Source organism: Pogona vitticeps, chromosome 6, assembly GCF_051106095.1.
Source record: "Pogona vitticeps strain Pit_001003342236 chromosome 6, PviZW2.1, whole genome shotgun sequence".
Taxonomy (NCBI): domain Eukaryota; kingdom Metazoa; phylum Chordata; class Lepidosauria; order Squamata; family Agamidae; genus Pogona; species Pogona vitticeps.
In genome coordinates, this window is record NC_135788.1 from 55,647,873 (window position 1) to 55,665,443 (window position 17,571).

A 17,571-nucleotide genomic window follows, 5' to 3' on the forward strand; every position below is an offset into this window, starting at 1 on the left:
AGGGGAAGGTGCACCCACACACACACGTGCGCACACAAACACACACACCACACACTCGGTCGAGGAAAGCAGTGGCGGGCTCAGGCAGGTGGGTGTGAGAGAAAAAAAGAGAGAGAAGGAGAAATGGCTCCCTCGACAAGGAGAGCAGATGGGAACGTTGCTCCTTCCCGCTTTTGCAAGGCAAACAGTTCAAGAGAATTTTCCCCGACCCTTTTAAAACAGCTGATTGGTGGTTTCAAAACGGCCGCCAGCTGTTTTGCCTCGCTTAAGAGGCACCAAAAATGGCCGCCCCTATGGAGGATCTTCACTTAAGGTTAGTTTTGAAGCCCATAGGAACACATTAAATGCGTTTTAATGCATTTCTATGGGCTTTTAAAAATCGCTTAGCGATTAAATCACTTCGCGACGTTTTTTTCCGGAACGGATTAAGGTCACTAAGTGAGGCACCACTGTACTGTAAATACACTTGGTATCAGAAGAAGCTGTCTTTGTTTGTGTCATTCAACTAGACTGCCTGGATTGAAACAAAAACTCTGCTAATTTACACTAACAACTATACATCAAATGGTTCTTTGGTTCCATTCCTGACATCTGCTATGAGGAACTTTATACCCTTCAACTGCTCCCAGAATTCCCAGTCAGCATGGTACATAGTAAGAGAATACAAAATTTGCAGCCTGCAGAGACTAAGGTTCCCTATCTCAGGCTTTGAGCTTTCTTTTTAGTTTTGGTTGGCAAAAGAAGAATGCAATCCTATGCCCACTTGCTTGGGAGTAAGACCCACGTGATTGCAATATACATTTCTTCCCTATTTTCTCTCCCTATGTTTCTCTCTGAACTGAAACATCTCTGCAAATAATGTCATTCTTCTTTACTTTTCCTCTGACAAGCTCTTTTGCCATTTTTCTTGAGGAAAACAATGGTGAAATGGAAAGCTGCAGGTCAATAAACAGGCAATAGTTTTCCTTCTCTGTTGCATTCAGCACTGGTTAACACACACATGCACACACACACCACACAGCTGTGAGAATTCATACACATATTGTCATATATGAGCATATACTGTATGAGCATATATTTCGCATTCTTGATTGCATTTGTAGAAAATGGAAAATCATTTTGTTTTGTGCAAAAAAATATAGATTTGAAGATTAGCATAGCTTAACAGCAGAGTATATCACTGCTGATGATTCAGTTGCCACTGAAATCATGGTAGTATTGATCAATTAATGAAATTTGAATTGTGTACTGGCTGTGTAGCCAGAAATTGGCCTCCCAGGAGGGGAACCAGCTTGTGTAGCCTTGGGGAAGTTACACAGCCTTAAGAGTGCTTCTGAACTAAGGGAATGGTAAACCACTTCTGAGTATACACAGGAAATACTGCAAGGCTTGTCATAAGTCGTAATCAGCCTGATGGTACATAAAACATTATTTTCCTCTAGCTTCTCCTTATGCCTTGGGCAGAAGCCATCTCCACAAATGATTAGATGGAGGGTACAGGGAAAATACAGCAGAGTAATATGTTCATTGCAAAAAGACATGGCCTTCATTCTCAATTCTATAAAGCTGTGGATCTAAAATGTCCACATTAGCATGTCTCCAAACTCATAATACTTGAGATTATGGTTCCCTTTCCTCTGTTTCCTTTTTTCTGAATTGTGGATGTCAGAGTAGATTTCTTTCAACAGCTTGAGATCCCTCTCAACTGTACAATTCTGTGGGGAAAAAATGCTAAGGCTAAATCCTTATTATTTATTTTTACTTGCACATAATAGCCTGTACAAGCGGAAAGTCCCATTGCAACTCTAAGCCAAAGTGTTATGTTCATGGAGGTATTACATTCGCTGATCCTCAACAGGATTCTATCCTACATGTTATCCATTTGAAATATGCAACTTTGCCTTCTGTGTTTGGTGGTGAGCCCCAGTTCAGGTCTGACCTCCCCACTGTCTCTAGATTAGTTTTTCTGAAATGCAATCATTCTTCATAGTTGTTTCTAACACCCCTTTTTTCTTTTCTCACTGAAAGAGAACCACATGGATATAGGAAAAATTATCCATGCAAAGGCACAAATGTCTTTACCTTCTAAGTGTATACCATTTTTCCCTACCAGAAATGAGAAAGTACATTCAGTACTAAAAAGGGACTGAGGATCCTGTAAATCATTGTTGGCGTATGCAAAAATTAAAGTACCAAATACCGACACAATGTAGGAGCAATTAAGTTACATCAAATTGTCAAATAATTAAAGGAATCAAGATGAAATCTGATGTGAATTTGAAAAAACATCTATAGCAACTTTGAGAGAATAATAAGTGAAATTGTTCAGTGGAGCTTTATGTCTTGATTCAGGGCCTAACTTTTCCATGGAAGATTCTTGGAATAATTCTTGGTTCTTGGAATAAAATTTGATGCAATCTAAGGAAAAAAGAGTACTATATCTAATTTTAGTCTCACATGGAGTAGATCCATCTCTCAAGTGGAGAAGTCTGTTATATCAGCAGTTATGTAAATCCCATTGATCAATAGCTCTCCTATTGTTGGGGATTATAACTGGTTATAGCTAGTAATGTTCCAGAAACACTTAATGATTCAAGCAAGACTGGCCAAATGACCCCCTTCCCAAAGTAAAAGCACATATTATCCAAGGCCATGTTACTCTGTTAACTGTTAACAGAAGATCTCACAAAGGGATCTCCTCTTCAATCATGGTGAGAATACAATGACAGCAAATTATGTAATTAACAATTTTGTGACCTTTCATGACAGTGGGCCTAGCTGCATACAATTCAGTTTTCTGAAGACCTGATGGACAAGTCATGTCATAGTCCTGCCTCCTCTTCTCAGGCCAATGCAACAAAGGCGGAACATCACAGGCTGTTGTGGTCTGATTCTTACACAACTCAGCCTCTGCAAGATCTTCTCTTAAAAAAAATTGTTTCCTTTGCTGAGCTTGCTGTGGAAAAAAGGTTAACCTCACCTGCAGTCCCTAGTTTGGCAGGAGGCTATAACAGAGATGAAAAAACTATCCAGGTGAGATTTTACCATAATTTATTTGAAGCCAAGCAGAATGTGTTAAGGTAAGATTAAGAGTCTCTATCATATTTGAAAGACAATACTCTGAAAAGAAGAATAGGAGATTATTTTGGTCCCTCCCTCCTCCAACACATACACTACTCACACCAATGCACAAGACTCATATCATTTTAAACATAATCAGAAGCTCTGAAAGTAAATAGCAGGGCTGACAAGAGATTAGGGATGTTTAAAAGATTGGTAATTTGAATTTTGGGTCTGTTTGTTAATTACATATGTGTACAATTTCAAATAATAGTTCAGCAGCAAAATGTCAAACACAAAATGTGTTTTTGTTTTTAGCTGATGCATGTATATATTGTAGAAGGCACCTTAAAAGAGATATTGATGCAAATGATGCAATTTGAGTCACTTTTTCATCTTTTTTAAAAACATGTACTTGTATTCAAATTATATTAATCTGCTTCCAGTTAATCAGGGATATCTTTTGATTTTATAAAAATCTTTATAGATGATTAAATGCTACAGCCTAGTATACAGTGGGTAAAAGAATTTAAATTATATAGGGGAGGAGATTATTTCATTACACAATTCTTAAAAAAATCCAATGGCTTGCCACAGAAGTGGCAGCAGCAATTCCAGTATATAAGTACATAGAGATTGTGCCATGATATACAACTAATTTATGCAAAAACTATGAAAGCGACACTATATTTTTTAAAATTGATAATATGAATGGAGAGCAATAACGTGAAGGTGATCTTTGTCCTCTTTTATGTGGAGCCCTTCTAGTCAAAGATGGTTACATGCAAAAGACTCATTTTTATTTTTTAGAACTAATGCAAAGTATATTCTGCTTTCTTGTAATAAAAATAGTATACAATCCCTCCTCAAAGCTTTTAAAAATGAAGGGCTCAACCAGGGGTTAGGGAGGGAAGGAAAATATTGGATAATGCTTTAATGCAGAATATTTTCTTTTTATTATGGGACACAAAGCTGCATTGTTTAACTACTTTGCTAGCTTCATCACAAGACTTGTTGCATCAGCCTACCATTCTTTACAATGGGCTTTATAACTCCAGCAAGGGCATAGACATGGTACACCTGGCAGCAACTTTAGTATAAACCAGGTTGGAAATGTTATGAATAAATCTGGGCAAATTTCTCTACTCCTTAAAAGCAAATGTTGTGTGCTCCCCTTTTAAGAGGCCAGCCCAGAAGCCTCAGGGCAAATTGATAGCTGGGGAGGAATTATTGTTATTGCTTTCAAATTTTGGCCAGGAGCAGCTGGGGTCAGTATAATCTCCTTAGAGGCAGCGGCGGCGGGGGGTTGTGGGTTTATTCTGTTGAATTTTAGGTTTCTTTAGTTATATATTTTTTCTAAGAGACTTAAATAAGTACTGTTGGTTAGAAATAAATGTATATAGTGGGTATTTCTCATTTGGAGTGGGGAAGTTTTTTTTTGTGAGGCCGATAGGAGGTTTGAAGGAGGGGAGATGTTTTGGTGGGACCATGGGAAGGGGGAAAGGTTTTTAAAAAAACACCCTTCTCCCAATCTGCCAATAGTGCTTCCTAACTGCCCACCACACCTAGTATTTACTTCTGTTAACATGTAGGTTTGACCCTTAAAAATGCTTTGGCATTTGCCATTTTTGCAGAGATGACCATATGTATGGTCATCTCTGCGAAGCATCTGGAAGCTTTGTTGAGTATCCTTCTGTCCTTCGTGGTCTTAGGCAAGTAGTGAAATAAATAAATAAATTTGCAGCTTCAAGTCTCTCATCTGCATTATGAGAAGAATACTGTAGTATAATAGAGTAAAGAGAATTAATAATGTATGTCACTTTGCCCAAAATGGTGCCTTAGAGATGTGGGCTACAAACCCCATCTTTCCTAGCTATGGGGGAGGGGGGCACCATCTGCCTCTCTGGAGGTACCTGCAATCATAGTCAATGTACATTTGGATGGCTCCAGGTTGGCAGGGCTGGTGCATCTGAAGTGCTTTAAACATTCAAACGTGTAATTAAATTATCAGTAGAAGTTTTAGTAGCAGTACTCGTGTCGCACAATGGCTATACAGGACTGGGGTTGCGTATAGCTGACTAAAAAGGATAATACTAGCAAGGAAATAGGATCTGAACATGAAGAAAAATATCATTTAGTGATGTGACACTTTCTAAGTGTCAAAAATCATATTCCACAGAGTCATAGATCTATTATAAAAATAATAATTTATTTTAGTAGTTAACAATTACAGCATCAATTCCTCCTCCAATATAACATTACTTTTTCCTAATACTTAAACAATTCATGGTTTTCCTTTCATAATATTTGAAGTATATAATCCATTTTCCTTGTGATACATCATATTGTGGAGGATGCCTGTTAATTTTTTCTCACATTATAATCATAGATTCATATTCTATAAATCCTGTTAACTCATATTCACTTATACACTGTATAATGAAAGATGACTGATACCGGTTGATGTTACTTTGGTCTACGGTTACAGCAGAATTTAAATTTCTACAGTTACATATTTTTTTCTCTCTTCTCCAGAAGTTGCTAATATGTTCTCATTTCTCCAGTTTGCAGATTTTGCTCAATAACCACTTCCTAACAAGGGATTGACTCACTGCCAGCCTATAGACTGAAGGTAGGGACTTGCCCTTGCTTTACTTCAGCTGCGTTATATTTATCCACTGAAAGATTCAATAAATAATCTAGGTAAACTGAGCCGTGTTTTGAAAAATTGGTAAATGTTGGTCTTAAATGAGACCCCAAAGTGGACTTTTGACCACTTCTGGCTTTGTGCTTGGAATTTTCAGGGAACATTTTTGGCAGAGGGGCCTGGAGACAGAAATTTGGCTCACAGGCATGCCAAAGGTTGCCCACCCCTGATACAGTGGTGCCCCACATAGCGAGGTTAATCCATTCCGGATTAATCCTCGCTATGTGAAAACATTGCTAAACGGAACATAAAAACCCACTGGAACGCATTAAACATCGTTCAGCAAAGTTTCCTCCATAGCGGCAGCCATTTTCGCGCCCTCGGGCGTCTGGCAGCCATTTTAGAACCGCTGAACAGATGATCCGCGAAACGCTTACCGATTGTCGCTATGCGAGTTTTGCCCATTGGAACGATCGGTATGCCTCCGCATTAGCGATCCCGAAAAGGGGATCGCTATGCGGATTCGTCGTTGTACGGTGTGCTCATTAAGCGAGGCACCACTGTATTTGCTAACCATTTGCCACAGTAGCAAATATCAACTTACTTTAAGTGTCTTTTCTCAAGCTTGGTCCCAGCCCAGTTCCTGGCTCCAGTTACATCCTGATGCCTTATGTTCAGTTGACCTGCAGGCAGCGACATATACATTGTACTATTCCTAGCAAAGCATCATGGACCGTAACTGCCATTTCTGCCTTCCTAATGAAGTGGTGAAATGAAAAATGACCTCTGTGGCATTAACAGTTGTACAGAACAGGGAATTTTAGCGGATGCCTCATCTTGCAAGCCTGGAGGCTCTGCAGGGGAAAAATACACGTTGCTTCCGTATGGCTGTCCTTTGTTTAGCCCCCTGCCTCCTTTACCTGGTTTCCTATACAAGCCTGTTTGGGATTTTGAGATATTTGGGGAGGACCTTCTCTCTGTCCAGCTACCCTCACAAGAGAGAGAGAGATGCTTCTTCTTCTTCTTTTAAGTAACCACAATGGTAGATTGGCACCATTTTAAAACCACAATAAGGCTTGCATTACTAGGAGGCTTCCTGGCTACTGACAGAGCTATGGTCAGGGCAGCAGAGACCTTGCTTGCTTGATGTGCAGTGAAAACAGATCTGCTGGAGTTGCCTCCCCTACCCCCCAAGGGAAGAAGATTGTTGCTGGCCAGCCAGTGCTGAGAGGCTCCCTGGCTAACTTTGCATTGATTAGCTGTTGAAACATAATTACTTCAAATACCAGCTCTAGTGGCTCTGTTTTCATCGCATGCTGAGTAGACTAACTGCTGTCTCAGCACTGGTGCTGTCAGTAACCAAAAAACCTTCCAGCAGCTTCTGGCTGGTGACAGAAGTCCCCATGCGGTTTTTAAATGGGCAGATTGGCACCATTTTAAAATCACAATAGGACTTGCATCATGGGCCACAACAGGAGTCACTGTGGATTTGACTTGATTTTTTTCTGGCAATGTGGTTTTAACCCTTGACAAGCTATGCTTGCTGAAATCCCATTTTTCACACAAGTGTTAATGAAACAGGAGCCCTGTCCTTCTATTCATGCAGCCACATTCCTTAAGGATAATTTTGGCATAGGTAATTTCTTTATGTAACTTTTTCCCAATCTACCATATGATTTGCCATTTGGGGCAATGAGATATGAAATTCAACCATCCAAATAAGGTTTCATATTTGTTCTCACTCCCCACTGCCCAAAAAACTGAGAACAGAATAGGAAAAAACATGAACTACATTCTGTGGAGGATTTACATATAGGCTGGAAGCAGGAGTGATACTTGCTAGCTGAATGTACACAAGGCTTCCACAAAGGTTCCATGAGAGCATTTTGCAGCTTTACCACACACTACCCTTTAAGCCAAACCCCTTGATGGCATGTTTGACAGAGAGAAGGAAGCTGCACCCAGTTCTCACTGTGTTGAAATCACACATGCTTCAGTCAAGTAGGCACAACAGACCATACTTTGGTAAAGAGTGGTGCTGAAGTGGGAAAATACAAGTGCCTTAGAGTACCTTATGGCCTGGTTTCAGACCTAGACTGAAACTAGCACTTAAAGTGAGAAGCAAAGTTTGAGAAATCAAACTTTGAACACTGAGGTTTCCTTTTATTACAGGAGGATTTCAGGAATTGGAATAAATCTCCCTCCCCCAAAAAAACTCAGAATTTCTCAAATTTCTGATAGCCAAGCCTGCAATTCCACTTTTTACAATAAACTGAAAACAAAATCAGGACATAGTTTTAACATATGCACATACACACATCTCACTCCTAGTCTGGATGCAAAGGAGTGTAGGAAACAAATAATTCTTGTGGGCACACTATATTTTGGAATCCACTTTAAATAATACTGTATTTTTAAATACATTAAAATGCTTTATCTTTGTCCAGCATTATGCAGTTATTCACCTGTGATACTAAGAGTTGCAACTTATATAGTATATTTCTTCTTCATTGGTTTAAAAATAGAGAGAGAGAAGTCCTATTGAGTAATGAAGGGAGGAGGTGCAGATTCCCATCATTATCTGTTGTTTCCTACTGGTCAGGAAATCAGTTGGCTTGCATTTTGGGAAATTTAAATTCTGCTAGTTTAAAACATCACAGAAGATGAGCCAGCTTATTTCACATAGAGTTGTGAAATAAGGGGAAAATAATTATACATTCAAGAAGCTGCCCCAACCTTGGTGTTCAGTGGCACTTCTCTTTTTAAAAAAAATGTTATTTATAGAAGCATATAATTTAGCGTGTACCAGTTTTACTCAGATTTGTATTTGTTGGACTGCCCCCTGAATCTCTTCAGCCCTTAGCAATGCCCCTAGAAATAGATGAGTGTATTAGCCTCACATGAGCTCTAAGCTGTTCAATTTAGTTCTTGCTACAAACATGTTGACACAAAGTTTAGGAGTGAATCAGTTCTCTGTTGAGACTTCCTGGCCTGGACCCTGTTTGAATTAGCAAACATGTAAGAAAAATAGTAGAAGTACCTGCAGCTACATGATGAGATCTGGGCATGTCTGGTCACCCTTGCAAGTATATTAATTTGAATAGGATATTCAAGTAATATTTATTTCAGTTATAAATAAATGTCATGAACCCCTTCCAGTGGTTTCTGAATTGGTTTCAGTAGAAGATGTCACCTTACTTTGCTTACTTGGGAGCAACTGAATAAAATTCACAAATAAGACATGCAAACTCCAAAGTAAGGCACACATAAATGTTTACTCAATAAGTATACACAAGATTATATCCAACATGGGATACCAAGGAGGGCAAAGGGCACTGATAGAATCAAGTAGACATGTTAACTGGTAGACATGTCATCTTAACTGTAGTGTGCACAAATGCTTGTTTATAAAAGGTTGCCATAATCTTATCAGAAGAAAATGGATTTCCTAGCATCAGTTTAGTTTTTGTTATAATCAGCATGTTGTTCTAATGTTGCTCAATTTTAAATTTAAGATAAAAATTTCCAAGACAGCAAGAGTATTATCTCAAGATTACACATAAACAGCAAAAAGTAGTTAAAACATGTCCAAGGTGGTTAAAAAATGAAAAAGAGCAAGTCAGCAATAAAATACAACTTCACTGTTCAATAAAAACAATCCAATCTTGTGTATGTTAATCAGCAGTAAGTGCCACAGCATTTCATGTCACTTTTGTTGTGGGTATGTTTTCATGCAAAAGGTAGGACTAGATGAATCCCAAGGATTACCGGAAGAAATATCAACAGCCTCAGATATGCAGATGATACGACTCTGATGCCAGAAAGTGAGGAGGACTTAAAGAACCTCTTAATAAGAGTGAAAGAGGAGAACACAAAAATGGTCTGAAGCTCAATTAAAAAAAAAAAAAAAAAAAAAACTAAGACCACGGCCACTGGTCTCATCACCTCCTGGCAAATAGAAGGGGAAGATATGGAGGCAGTGACCAATTTTACATTCTTGGGCTCCATGATCACTGCAGATGGTGACAGCAGCCACGAAATTAAAAGACCCCTGCTTCTTGGGAGGAAAGCAATGAGAAACCTAGACAGCATCTTAAAAAGCAGAGACCACCTTGCCGACAAAGGTCCACATAGTCAAAGCTATGGTTTTTCCAGTAGTGATGTATGGAAGTGAGAGGTGGCCCATAAAGAAGGCTGACCGCTGAAGAAGTGATGCTTTTGAACTGTGGTGCTGGAGGAGGCTCTTGAGAGTCCCCTGGACTGCAAAGAGAACAAACCTATCCATTTTGAAGGAAATGCAACCCGAGTGCTCACTGGAAGTACAGATCCTGAAGATGAGGCTCCAATACTTTGGCCATCTCATGAGAAGAGAAGACTCCCTGGAGAAGACCCTGATGTTGGGAAAGTGTGAAGGCAAGAGGAGAAGGGGACGACAGAGGACGAGATGGATGGACAGTGTCACCGAAGCTACCAACATGAATTTGACCCAACTCCGGGAGGCAGTGGAAAACAGGAGGGCCTGGCGTACTCTGGTCCATGGGGTCACGAAGAGTCGGATATGACTTAACAACTAAAGAACAACAATGCTAAAGTCAGGTGCAGTTAGAGAAGGCACATCTGAATCAATGGAACTTACAAAGACACTGCCTCACCCAGTTCCCATTGATTCAGTGGGCCTACTTTAGTGTGGCTTAATGTTCTAAATAAGATTTTGGCCATTGTGAAAATCAGCAGACTTGAGCAGACCTTTGTAAACTTACTTTTTTGATTGTCACTCCTGGAATCTCCCAGCCTCTTGTGGAATACTGGAAATTGTAGTATTCAGAGTTTCTGAGCTTTGGTATTAGCAGATGGTCATGGACTTTTAATCCAAGAAATTTCAAATGTGTCTTCTGCACAAAGAATTTATATAAGGCAGGGGATTCCAATTACCTAAGATCAGAAATCTAGGTCTAGGGGCCAATTTTTTGTCCATGGGACTCTTTAGAAACTGCACAGACCACAAAAAAAAGCCAAAATCATCCAAAAAAATGAAAGCAGAAGTATTAGAAATCTATTTCCAATTTTGGAAAATGAGTATCATTTCATCTTCAGTGGTCATGGGAACTTGAGGTCTTTTAAAAAATGAGTCACCACTTATGAAAGCTTCTGGATGGGAGAGATGGCGGTTGCTAAAACAGCTGGGCAAGAGGGAAGTGGTTGCTTACAGCTTGAAGGTCACATATTACCTATCCTTGCCTTAGAATAAAGGCTGCTGCACAGTTGTTTGCTTTTCTGTTAAGACAGTTATAGAGCTCAGTATTATTGTAACTATTGCGAGGGCTGGCCTTTTCATTAACTCAATGAGACAAGCATTTGGATTGTCATGAAAAGGCAGAAATTTTTTTAGCTATTTAATTTATTGGTTTAAAAAAAAAAAACAGTCCAGAGGAGAGAAACTTCTGGGATTTTCTGCCTAAATTGTCAACTCACCTTGGCTGGCTTTAGCTACTTACTCAACCTATTGCAACACATGGGAGCATTATTCGCTTCTTCACTTCAGGCAGCAAAATGTCTTAAGCCATCCTTACCAGGATGCTGAATGCCTCTTGTGCACTATTGCAGTCCCTTTAGGATTGTGATTTTTAGCTACAATCCCAAATATGTTCATTTTTTTACTCCACCCTGGGCTCTTTATGTGGCAGATAATTTAAATAAAACAGCACAGCATCATTGAAAACATAGCACTAAGAACACAAATGTAGAACAAAATAGAACATATCCTTTCTAATAGTATCATTATAAATTCCAGTTGTTTTACTGGAGTTTAGAATTAGAGTCCAAGTAACACACTGGCTGAAATTCAGAAGGAAGGCACAACTAGAATAGGCCCATTGAACCAGTAGGGATTTGGAGAGCTAACTTCTCTGTAAGTTCCAGTGGTTCAAAGGACCTACTCTAGCTGCAGCTTACTACTGAATTTCAGCCATTGTTTAATATTGTTCCCTGCATAAGCACTTTAAGTCTGTTAGTGGGAATGTAGAGAATTGGAAATACATGATATACTGTATTTATGTAATTATCTGTTGTGTTGCAAATGTGTACATTCCACATGTGTAATGGTGGCTATAAGCTGCTCTCCATGATCTCAGGCAGTGTGCTATACCCAATGATATGCAGGTGTACTTCCTCTTGATTTCTCCTTCTCTCCTTTTCCAGACCTCTAGAGCAGATTTTGAGAGGAGGGGAAGAATTGCCCCATCCTGGTTCTGCTGGTGGAACAAGGAGAACAACTGAATTGAATCCTGGCTGCTTTATCTGTAAGTACCAGCTGCTAGGAACATGAATTGAAGGGTGCAATTACAACCATATCTTGTTTCTGAACTTCCCATAGACCAGCACAGAACAGAAAGTTGAACTAGATTGCCTTGGGTCCAATCCAGTAGGGATGCTCTTGTGTTTTAGTAAGTGTAAAATCAAGTATACAGATAATATCACATTCACTGATTCCCCTATTTGTAGGGTGCTTCCTTCTGATGCTTTTCTTATACAGAGTTTTTCAGACTCGGCTTTGGCAGAATCAAACTGAAGAAGTGTGAGTTTCGGCGGGGGGGGGGTTGCAGGTGCTTTTGTTCAGTAATTCTCCCAATGTTAAATGACTGTTTTAGTTGCTGTGGGGTGCCTCATGAAATGAACAGCTCATAGGTGGGGGTATGTATGTTCTCAATCCCTCTGCGGTCAGTCAAAAAGTAGTCAACAATAGAAGGGTTATCACACAGCAACATGCATGTCATTATATAGAACATGTGAATGAGACAGTAAATAAAATTCCCTGGATGATTATGGAAGATTATGAAATAGGAATAAAATGGGACAGTGCTTTACAGGTATAGCTTTTGCACCAAGCAGAATAAATATAATCATGTGATGTCAAGTCAATTCTGACTAATGGTGACCTTTTCAGGGTTTTCCACATAACGAATACCCAGAAGTGTTTTACCATTCTCTTCTTCTGGGAACTCTCTGGGACTATGCCGCTTGCCCAAGGCCACACAGGCTGACTTTATTTCACAAGAGGCACAGTGAGGAACTGAACTCCCAATCTCTGGCTCCGCAGCCAGATACTGAACCCACTGAGCTATCCAAACACCTGCACCAAACAGAAGGGACACCTTATTCCAAAATAAAATGGGAGGTAGGTGGGGACTGAACCAGACACAAGCCAACTATGATGTTTTGTATGATTATATCCTGAATGGCACTATGCAAATGTTTTGAACAAATTGTTAAAGAAGAATTGTTTTAGCCCCTCACTGAAAATAATCACAAACCTCAATGTATACTTTAAAGTAAAAACTTGTAGGGACTTGCTTTTGTTAGATATGTAAAAGAATGTGCAAGGTCTTTGTGTTTGCTTTCTAAAATAATGTGTTATGTATCTAATTCTGAACCAAGAGTAGAAGAGGATACTGGAACGAGGCCTTGCACAAAACATTTACTGTAGACACAGAAGACTCATCAAGGGCAAACAAAATTGCACCTTGAATATAGTGTTAGCTGGGTCACAGTTTTTTTCTTAACCTGGAAAGAAACCTTTCTTAACAGTTGCTTTCTTAACATATGCAATCCTATTCTGGACTAGGGTGAATATGTTGGTAGGAAAGGCTAAAGCCTTCTTTCTGCAACCTTTAAGGGAGGGGAGGTTTGCAAAGGCAGCAATTCCCCCCAAATTTCCATGGAGGTACATTAAAAGGCAAAATGGCTGGGCAAGGCTATCTGAATTCGTCCCTTCTTCAACAGGATCTAAGTGTGCACTTAGATTGGGATAAGAAATAAATGATGGTTCTGGTGCACTCTGCTCTCTGAATGCTAAGGCTCATTGACTAACTGTATATGTGAAGATGCTGCCCCTTTTGAAATTAAAGAGGATTCCCACACACACTCATTAATTCTGAGTAGACATTGACAGCATGCACGAATCTGAATGAGGGTGGAAGTGTCATGTAAAATGGACAGAAAAGAAACATGAGGCACAGCGAAATGGGTTTACCACCATACCTGTTCTGAATGTTTATGTCTATTAGTAAAACTTTGTACTACCTGTATTTTGTCTTTGTCCCTTACATATCTAAATAGAAGTAAGTCTCTGCAAGTTTACTCTGAAATAAGTGGATAAAGTCACCTTTCCCAACCTGATGTCCTCTAAGTGTCACTATAGCTTCTGTCATCCCAGGTCAACATGATCTATTGTTGAATGACATGGGATGATGGGACCTGCAGTCAAACACAGCAGGAGGGTATACTTAAATTCCATTCATTCACTTTTGCTGTGCACATATGCGCATCAACAAAAGGTTGAAATCTGTGTTTCCTCACCTAACATACTGAAGGTGGCTCACTTTTGTTATCAAAGTTAGGTAATTTAGAAATAATACCTGATGTGTATTTGAAAGAACACACTGTGTTTGCTGGATTCCTATTTTTTTTCTCTTTCATATTTTCAAAGAAGCAGTCATCATGACCGAAGATTATGGGACCCTCGCTAACTTTGTTTATGAGGACCTGCCTCCTCCATGTGACAAAAGGGACATTCAGATGCTTGGGAAACGCTATCTGCCTGTGCTATATGCCATTGTGTTCATTGTTGGGCTTGTGGGAAATTTCTTGGTAGCTTTTACCATTGTGAAAGGTGGATGCCAGAAGAGCATCACTGACATATATCTTTTGAACCTGGCTATCTCTGATCTTCTGTTTGTGGCTTCTCTTCCTTTCTGGGCTTTTTATTTAATACATGGATGGACACTTGGAGATGTTTTTTGCAAAATAATTTCCTCTTTGTATTCTGTGGGCTTTTGGGGGGGCATATTTTTCATTACCATCATAAGCATTGATAGGTATCTGGCTATTGTCCATGCAACATATTTTATAAAAGCTAGGAGTGTCAACCGTGGATATCTCACAAGCTTTGTGGTGTGGGTACTGGCAATTTTCTTTTCAGCCCCCCACTTTGTATTCATTCAAGCATCAGAGGAAAGCTGCGCTTCTCAGTATCCTGAACATCTTATGGAAATCTGGCCAGTTTTCACCTACCTGGAAACAAACATCATAGGGTTCCTTCTTCCAGTGTGTATCATGGGCTTTTGCTACCTGAGGATCATCAGAACCTTGTTCTCCTGCAAAAACCACCGGAAAAAAAGAGCTGTGAAACTTATTTTAATGGTGGTGCTCGTGTTTTTTCTATTCTGGACCCCATACCATGTATCACTTTTTCTGCATACATTACGGTTTTATGACTTTTTTGAGGACTGCAGCTCCTTAAGGCTCTTAGATTACACCATGCAGGTGACTGAATCACTAGCTTTCAGCCACTGTTGTCTTAATCCAATCATCTATACTTTTGCTGGTGAGAAATTTAGAAAGTTCCTTTTGCACATGGTTCTTACATGCCTCTCATTTGTTGGTTTATGTGGCAAGTATCGTGGCAAAGCTCCCACTCCTCTTCCAGAAACTGCCTTGTCCACCAATCAGACCCAGAACACCAGTGAACAAGATGGGTCTGTCCTTCTCTGAGCATTCAGTAATAGAAGTACTGGAGAATATTTCAGATAGAGAATGCTGAGCTTTAAGTTTGCCAAATTGTGCACGGTTTTTTCTCACTGTTCTTGAAAAAATAGTAACATTTGTATATAGGACATGTCTACATTTCAGTTATTCTTTATAGAGATAGGTGTTATATAACATGTTGTATAAAAAATACAAAAGGACGGAAGGTGTTTTGTTGCCGATTTAAGAGCAACCGTGCAAAAAAAGCACAGCATTGTGTTTCAGAAGTAACTCAGCTGGAACCTGCAGGAAGGGAATTATATGAGCTATGTGAGGAAAACACAGCTTTTACAGTCATATTTGAAATCTAGTTGGAAATGCTACAGGAAGCTAAGACTCTTGCAGCTGCACAACCTGACAGTGTCAGTAGAGGGGAATTATATGAGTTGTCTTCAAAATAAGCAACATTTTTGTATGTTATTGATTTATTAGTGTGGGTTTATATGTTCCTGATGAATAATAAATAACTACTATTGATCGTTAATAAAGGTTATGTTGTTTAAAGCAGTTTTGTGTTGATTTATTACAAGTTATTCCCTTTATTGGTATTTATTTTCCTGTTAGCAAAAAAAAAAAAAAATGTTAAGGGCAGTCATAAAGCAGTTCTTCCCTGGCCACTTGTCACCTGTCATACATATGTCTGCTTCCTTGACTTGCGGGTGGCAGTGCAGGTAGGCTTGCTGGCATGATTGCCAGCTTGCACTGCACAGGAGGAATACAATTTTGGATGTTCAGGAGGAGAAGGAAATTGAAACTCATGATTGTTTACAGGCTTGCAGGAGCACAAACAGATGAAGGGAAGAGTTACTACAGCATTGTAGTAACTCCCTGCTCATTTGTTTTTGTCAGTGATATAAATCCCACAAACCACTGGACATTATTAGATAAGTGTTCCTTTCCTTCCTCTTCCTCCTTTTTCATTGTGGGGAGAAGCAAGCTAATTTACACATTGTCAAGCTGCAAAATTATGTTGTAGAATAATCACACATACTTACTGTTTAAGGGAGCACTGCTTCTGACTGCAAAACAGCCTGTCTTATCTGTTTCTTCCCGTTTTCCCAGATCTAAAAGCCATAGTGCTGCAAAGAAAAGTGGTATCTCTGTGTAACATACACAGCCACAAAGTCATTCAAAAGCAGATGGTACTGATTCAGCTCAAACAGCAAAACCAGTGATCTTGTGATACCTTTATGACTAACACATTTTACTTTGGCGCAGGTTTTCCATGGCCTGTAGCCCACTTCCTCAGATTGCATGCAAACATCTGAGCTGCAGTGCATGGATGCTTATGCCAAATAAAACGTCTTAGTCTTCATCACAAGATTCTTTGTTCATTTTGCTGCAACAAATTAACATGGCTGCCAACTGAAATTTCTGTTGCACTCACTACAATGCACAAAGAATATAATACGCAATTATATGCTGTGCCTAAAGAGGAAGGCAGAGCAGAAAATTTAAAAATCTAGCTGATTGTATAAAACACTCAAATACTCTAAAAAAAGGAAGACCCTTTTTGCAGATGTCCATTCATGCTAACGAGTACTACAATAACCAAAAAAGCAGCAGGAAACAGAGACGCACCCTAAGTGTCTTGAGAACCACCACCCTAGACCAATTTAGTGTGGGTAGTTCTGTTTTGAAGCCACAGCAAATTTAGGGCTGTTTTTCAGAACATAAGTAAAGTACAATATAAGGATGGGCATGAACCTCTGAACTGGCTGTTTGTTTTTTGACCAAACAGGTGTTTGGTGCTTCCCACTCCTGCCTCCTCTGATGGGTACCCACTCAGATGCTGTACTGGAGGAAGTAGGATAGGGAAGCTGGACCACTGACTCTGAGTCAGCACCCAAGTGAAGGAGGCAAGGCTGGGGAGCACAACACCTGTTTGGCCAAAAAACAAACCAGCATGAACCACCAGTTCAGCAGTTCGTGCCTGTGTCCGGTAAAATATTTCAAGAGGCATCACCTTGGATGTTGCATGGCACTGGAAGGTGCTGGGGGAGGGAGGATAGGAGGATTTGCCTCTTTTGATGAACTTGGAAAGCCTGGTTTTTTAAAAAATGGAACCCAGGTTGTTCCCATGACTGCTTCCAATCTAATAGTGAAGGAGAGCTGTACTGCAGTGTACTGCAGCATTTCAGGTGTTATTGAGCTCCCTTCAACCACAAGCACCATGGGCAATTGTCAGGGTAATCAGAATTGTATGCCAATGGTATGTGGAGAGCCACAAACTCACTGGATCAGACTAATTTCCCATAGTAACCAAGCAGGCGACTGAGAGA

The 17,571-nt window shown here is 39.7% G+C and overlaps 1 protein-coding gene and 1 long non-coding RNA gene across 6 annotated transcripts in view; one reads left to right on the forward strand and one right to left on the reverse strand.

Moving 5' to 3' along the window:
• LOC144583520 (uncharacterized) overlaps window positions 1-17,571 on the reverse strand; it is a 63,645-nt gene that overhangs the window by 12,302 nt on the left and 33,772 nt on the right. The window lies entirely within an intron of this gene.
• CX3CR1 (C-X3-C motif chemokine receptor 1) lies at window positions 148-15,796 on the forward strand. 5 transcript variants are annotated; one of them, XM_073003557.2, is made up of 5 exons: window positions 148-3,080; window positions 5,625-5,692; window positions 11,906-12,006; window positions 12,651-12,881; window positions 14,193-15,796. In XM_073003557.2, exons 4-5 carry the CDS (start codon window positions 12,875-12,877, stop codon window positions 15,254-15,256), a joined length of 1,071 nt encoding a protein of 356 aa, XP_072859658.1. In that variant the 5' UTR covers window positions 148-3,080; window positions 5,625-5,692; window positions 11,906-12,006; window positions 12,651-12,874; the 3' UTR covers window positions 15,257-15,796. The 5 variants fall into 5 exon arrangements, with proteins under 5 accessions (XP_072859658.1, XP_072859657.1, XP_078233528.1 ...); XM_073003556.2 differs by having other exon boundaries at window positions 148-3,033; XM_078377402.1 differs by having other exon boundaries at window positions 148-3,033; window positions 14,196-15,796.